The sequence below is a fragment of the Pleurodeles waltl genome, chromosome 5 (genome assembly GCF_031143425.1).
Source record: "Pleurodeles waltl isolate 20211129_DDA chromosome 5, aPleWal1.hap1.20221129, whole genome shotgun sequence".
Classification (NCBI taxonomy): Eukaryota; Metazoa; Chordata; class Amphibia; order Caudata; family Salamandridae; genus Pleurodeles; species Pleurodeles waltl.
This window is the reverse complement of record NC_090444.1, coordinates 1602785121-1602791205: the sequence shown is the minus strand read 5'-3', so window position 1 is coordinate 1602791205 and position 6085 is coordinate 1602785121. Positions and strand designations below refer to the sequence as shown.

The following is a 6085-nucleotide window of genomic DNA, read 5'->3' as shown; positions in this document are numbered from 1 at the left end:
GTGCGCTCCATCCGGCGCACACTTCAGAGGGCAAATCTTTAGTTATTTTGCCCTCCTGAACTTTTACCCCTCCCCTCTCCCCTCTTTCCTCTTTTCATACTGTTAGTTGGGTTTGGGGGGTTAGTTGTAGGATAAGTATAGGTAATTAGCTTAGTTAGTGTTAGGTAAGAGGGTGGGGGGTCCTTATACTTTCTATCTAATATTTTTGTGTGGGTGGGTGGGTGGGGGGCAATGTTGGGATTCCTGTTTGATAAAAAAAAAAAAATTAAAAAAAAAATATATAAAAAAAAAAAATATACAAACAAATATATGTTTGTTTAGGATAGTATAGTATGTGTGTAGGTTAGTAAGTGTTGTCCTGCATGTGTCTTGTCTCATAATGGGGGGTGGGGGGTTGATGTTTAGATCGTTTTGTTACATGTGTAGAGTAAGTTTAGCTTAGGTTAGTTAGGGACAGTTGTGGGTTAGTAGTTGTCAGGTTAGATTAGTGTAGGTTTATCTTTCCCTTAGTTGCCTCTTTTCTTACTTATTTGAAATAAAAAATTTGTTAACCCTTTACCAGATGCGTTAGGTGCTACCTTTTCATGGCCTTGACATCAGTGTAGCAGAAAGTTTTAGTATGACATTTGTGTCCTATGCTCGCTATCCCCAGGCTATTGAGGTTTAACATGCCAGCTACCCGTGTGCTAACTTGGTAAGTATCCACCGTGTGGGAGAGCCACCATTGGTAGTGTGCATAGATCATCAAGATTTGGGGTTGGTATGTATCCTACTTCACAAAGAGTGGTTCCAGAGTTGATTTTGTAGGTAAATAGATAGGTCGGACAGCATTGTGAAGTTCAGGGAGAGCTTTGTAGATGAGTATTTGTTCACACTCTTGTCTTGTTGCTGTCATTGCTGACCTACATCATGTGTGTACTGCTTGAGCATGACTTTCCTTCATGGTAGTATACGCTGTAAGGGTGATTGATGCAGTGTAATTTGGTTTTCATTCCTTTCATTTTACAGCATAATGTATTGTGTTAGTATCGCAAGGTGCCTACATTTCTCATCCACCATTAGTTGTCTAGAATAGCTATGGATGGGGCCTCATTCTGTCCAACACAGCATGATTGTGTGTGCTTAGTCCCTACATCAGTTATTTTCCTCAGTCTAGTAAAGCTATGATGCAATCCTGGCCACTGCACAGATGTTTCAGTATACATGAAATCAGGACAGTAGTCTAGAGAATCAACATGGTTGCCACACAGCCACTTTGGAGTTATGTACTGCACAGTTGAAGTGTGAAATGACACAGAGACACAATAGGTGTGCAAGTGATATTTATTTTTAGGTGGAGTAGTGCAAAAAGTCCATTAACAATGTTAGGTGAGTCCGTTCTGGTGCATTCTTAAATGGTGATCCTATTTACAGGGTGTGGATGATGCTCCTGACATGCTGGGGTGATGTCACAGACGGTGCAGAGGAACAGGAATTGCCAAATGGTAGGAGAGAAACATTTACAGCCAATGTGGACAAGTTAAACAGTAGATTGCCGAACAGTCATTGAGGGTAGTTGGAGTGAGGCTGGCATGTGTCAAAACGTAGGACCTTGGTCAGAGTGGGGCATGGTGCAGGGACTAGGGCTTCCGGGTACTCTTGCGTGTGAATGTTATCTGTTCCATGTCTTCTTCTTCTGATGTGTGTGTTGCCTGGTGTGTCCTTGTTGTTGTTGGTTTTGAAGGGGCAACACACACCTCAGTGTCAGAAGACATGGAGGCAGACATCCTGGGGGCTGATCCCTGTCCAGTTATGAAGGGCAGTACTGCAGCAAGGAGAGCGTGCTGGTTTTTCAGAATGGCAGCCACATCCCGATGGTAGGCAGCCAGGTCTGCCCTGAGGGGTTCGATGTTGCATTCGTGCACACGCTGACTGGCTTGCTGTTGGAGTTGTTTGGTCAACTGGATGACAGCTGTGCAGATTGCCTTCTGTGTTACTAAAAGTTCCTCCAACAGCGATGTTCTGGCTTGCATTGCAGCTGCCTGATCAGCAGTTGACAGCATGCACGAACGCACCCCCTCAAGGCTGGCTGCCATAGTTTGCATCCCCACCCGCACCTCCTTGGCCAGCTCCCGCTGGACCCCAACGACTGTTCTTTCGAAGCTGGTGCCAGTGTCGTCAGAGTCCTCAGCTGTGTTGGAGCTGGCAGGTCTTACAATTGGGGTGGTTCTACTGTGGTGGCTGCTTCATCTTGGCTCCTCCTTGTTACTGAAGGGGGGGTTTGGAGGCTTTCGAGGACCATGTCAATGGTCTCTTGTGTGAGGTTGATGTTCTCGTCATCCATGTCATCAGGGAACTCATGGACAGGCATATCGGCAGGAGATCCGTGTTCCTCTGCAAAGAAACAGGGTACAATTAGTGTGTCTGTGTTGAGATCATTTAGCACTAAGATACAAGCCTTTGGATGCCTTTACTTTGTACTCTGATTTTGTCTTGGTATCTGCTGTCTGTCATAGGGCATTGTTGTAGGCCTATGGCCCACCTGTGTGTCACATATATGATATGGAGCTATCAGACATGCCTGCCAGGTCATCTCTAGGTGTTGATTTGTAATTATTTTGGAATATGCATTTTTTTGTCCTACTCCTCCCTCGGTGTTTCACTATTGTTATGGAGGGACATTTGTTTGGGTGGGCTCTCATTATCCTACATGTGATTCTTGGCTTTCTAGGCAGCAGGATAGCTAATGGTGTGGGGGACTAAGTTTGACCCACTTGTAAATAACTCTGTCACCCAGATATTGTATTTAGCTCAGACAGACTAGCAGTGCCTCTGGTCTCCCACAACAGAGGAATGTTTAGAAGTCCAAGCCCATGACATCTTTGGGACTTCTCAGGGAAGTGGTGGTCACTCAGGTCCTACACATTTCTATCTTTTCCGGTATGTTCCCATACACAAATGACACAGACAGTATTTGTTTGATATGAAGTTTCATTGTACAACAGACTTGTAGGAATTTAGGTGTGAGCCCCAATAACCAAAACAATACACACAGTTAGAACTGAAATAGTCCGCAGGAGAGTAATACATTGGTACACAGCTATCATGGTGCCTAACAGTTTCTACTCTCCCTCTGCTTGTTCTATATATAGCACTGCATGTTAAGTTTGGAGCTTGGCTGTCTGAATCACAGGGGAGACATCATCCCTCATATCAGAGGAATGGGCTGGGATCTGGTTGTGCATCAGCAGCAAGGCAGGCAGCATCTAGATGTGATTTTCTGTTTGTAAACTCCCCCATGCGTGTCTTGGGACGAGGAAGTGAATTTAAAAGACATATGTCATTGTGATGACAAAGTTTCCCTACGCAGGAATGGCAAACCTTAACCCCTACCACATCTATCATCAACGAACCAGACGGTATCCTTGACTGGGCCACAGAGTGAATATGTTCTGGCAAACTCCAGTGCAGAAGTAGGCAAAACAGGGTGATTTGACTAATTGCCAACACCTTAGGACTGACTATTTGCTACATTAACTGATAGGAAGGGCAATGAGATTCATTTAGTGCAAAGTGCTCTGAGGCACTTAGATGTGAGCAAATGAGTATAAGTACATTCAGGGTAAGATGCACAAAGGCCTCCAGCCTGAGGCTATTGCGCAAAGTACACGTTTCACTTGCCACGCTACACTTTGACTGACTGTGGGTGTTGTGACTGCCCTGCCAGCACACTTGCCTCACAGGCCCTGCACCATACACTTTTTATTCACATTGCATGATCTGTACATGTTAGGTGGCATGACCTATGTATGTCAATGTTAGGATGTGGTATGGATGTAAACATTGTTGATGTTTGTATCTGATGGGGTCTCATGTGTGTCTTACTGGATTGGCCTGTTTATCGTATGAATGTCCTATTTTTTGGTTAGACTGTGCAGATGTGTTTCATTGACCAGTTGCCTGTGTCCCCTCGTCAATGTTGTTGTCTGAGCAGTATGACATTTGTGATGTAGCATTGTTAGGCAGGCACGTGAGGGACCCTGACGTATGCAGCATGTGTGTGTCGTTAGTGCTGTGTGGCTCCTATTGCTGTTTACTTAGGCTTATGTATGTGTCAGTTATGGACATTCGGCATTTAAATGTACTGGTAGCTTTGTCTTATTTCTAGGAGTAGTTGCAGATGTCATCCTCACCCCCTAATTTAGGAATGTATGTTCCAGGGTGGGGTTCCTGCCATTTGGTACTATAGCTGCCCAGAGATGAGAGGTGTTATTGTCAACTGTGGTGGCAGTTAAGTTGCAGTTGTTGTATTTGCTACTGCATTACAGGTAGGGACCTAGTTGATGGGGAATAGTTTGTGCAAAACAAGTGCCTGGATGTGGATTCAGGGTAGTGTCCTGGGCATTCCCCCCTGCCGTGCCCCTTTCCCCATGCCACTTCATATATGTGCTAAGTTACATGCATTGTGTAGTAGGTATCCCCCCCCTGCTTACAGTCCCCATTATTGCATTGTAATTCCCCATGCGACTTACCCTGCATGTGCGTAGTGTCGTGGTAGTCTGCGCTGTCCAGTCCTTGTATCCCTGTGACGATCTCCTCTGGGATGACAGCTGCGACCATCTCCTCCATGTGGTCCAGAGCCTCCTGTTGTGCTGGACTCCCCCCTCCAGTCTGCATTGCTGCCTTCCTGTTCCTGGCCATTTTCTCTTTGGTCCTACGTTTACAGTCATGCCAGCGTTTCTTACACTCAGTGACTGTCCGGCGTTCTTCAGCCACACTGTTTATCTTGTCCACAATTTCTTTCCAGATGGCCTCTCTCCTACTGAGTGGCAATTTTGAGGATATGAAAAGTTGGTGCTGGTGTTCCGTCACCTCTTTCACCAGGATTTCCTGCTCCTCTGCACTGAAGCGACACTTTCTTTTTTTCTTTAACATGTCCTGGTTCCTGTGTGCTTCCTCCTGGCTGGGTCCTGGTCTGCTCTCATCCTCCTGGGGTCTGTTGGGGCATCTGGGATCCATTTTGGGTCTCCTCTCCTGTAAGTGCAGTTTTCGCGCAAAAATGTCACGCAATAGCGTGAAAAAAAACGGCGTATTCACGATTGCGCTGTCGTAAATCGACCCACAGTGATTTGCGTCACTTTTACGTGGGTTTGCCTTACGACAGACCGACGCTGTTTGCGTCACGAAATAATGACTCCCACCTGTTGGTTGCGCCGCCGTACGTCAAAGTATAAATTTGACGCCCGAATGGCGCATCCAAATGGCGTTAGACGGCGCAAATTTTTTTGACGCAAAACTGCGATAGCGCAGTTTTGCGTCAAAAAGTATAAATATGGGCCAATTGTATTTTGTCGTTTTGCGCCGCTTTTGCATAAAAAAAAAAATGACACAAATGTGGCACAAAAAAACATATAAATATGGGCCTTAGATCGCTCTGGGAGTTTCTTCTGTTTTATTTTTTACTGTTTCGTTTGCTAGGCTGTTCCCCGTTTGGTAATGGCTTGACACAATCTCTGTCGTCGCAGTCTGGAGAAAAGTTGTTCATGTTGTGTCATGTAGCCTCTGCCTCTATCTAACACACCCCGACATCATTTCCGCTGCTCCCAAAACACGCACAGACTGCTGAGGGCTCATGATTGCGCGCCTTAGCATAACACTCTCACTGATAGTGGCGTGGTTTGCCTATACCTTTTCTTGATTACTCTCAGGCTGAGTCTTGCAAGTCTTCCCCGGCTGACAAGGCAGACCGTAGTCTTGGAAGATATAACAGCCTGAAATGCCGGCCAACGAGTGACTAGCAAACAGTTCCGGGAATGTGAAAAGTTGTCGTCCCGGTGCGTGTTCGGCGTTTTCCTGAGAGGCATCAGCGTTTATTTTCTTCTGCGATTGGCGGGACGCTCCTTCCAAGGGAAAACCAAAAGCTCTGTTGCCAAAAGGCTGCAGTACCACGCGTGGTTACTAGATGTCCCTGGGGAGATCCGCAGGGACCTCTAGTAACGGATTGTGGAACTGCACTCTTGCGCCTGCTACATTAAAATGATCATACTGTTGTTTCCAGTACTTTGTTAGTTTACAGAATTTCGTGTGCATAGCGTTTACTAAGAGA

The 6085-nt window shown here is 45.8% G+C and overlaps 1 protein-coding gene across 1 annotated transcript; it reads right to left on the bottom strand.

The window, feature by feature from the left end:
- Window positions 1–1430: 1430 nt before the first annotated feature.
- On the bottom strand, window positions 1431–5851 carry LOC138297413 (myb-related transcription factor, partner of profilin-like). Its single transcript, XM_069236777.1, has 2 exons — window positions 4512–5851; window positions 1431–2373 (listed from the first exon to the last, which is right to left on the bottom strand). The coding sequence occupies exons 1-2, from the start codon at window positions 4996–4998 to the stop codon at window positions 2192–2194; spliced, it is 669 nt and encodes a 222-aa protein (XP_069092878.1). The 5' UTR covers window positions 4999–5851; the 3' UTR covers window positions 1431–2191.
- Window positions 5852–6085: the final 234 nt, after the last annotated feature.

Coding starts and splice junctions, on each gene's coding strand:
- LOC138297413 (XM_069236777.1), bottom strand. CDS start 4,998: ATGGATCCCAGATGCCCCAACAGACCCCAGGAGGATGAGAGCAGACCA. Junction 2,374..4,511: donor CGACACTACGCACATGCAGG/GTAAGTCGCATG, acceptor GTTTCTTTGCAG/AGGAACACGGATCTCCTGCC.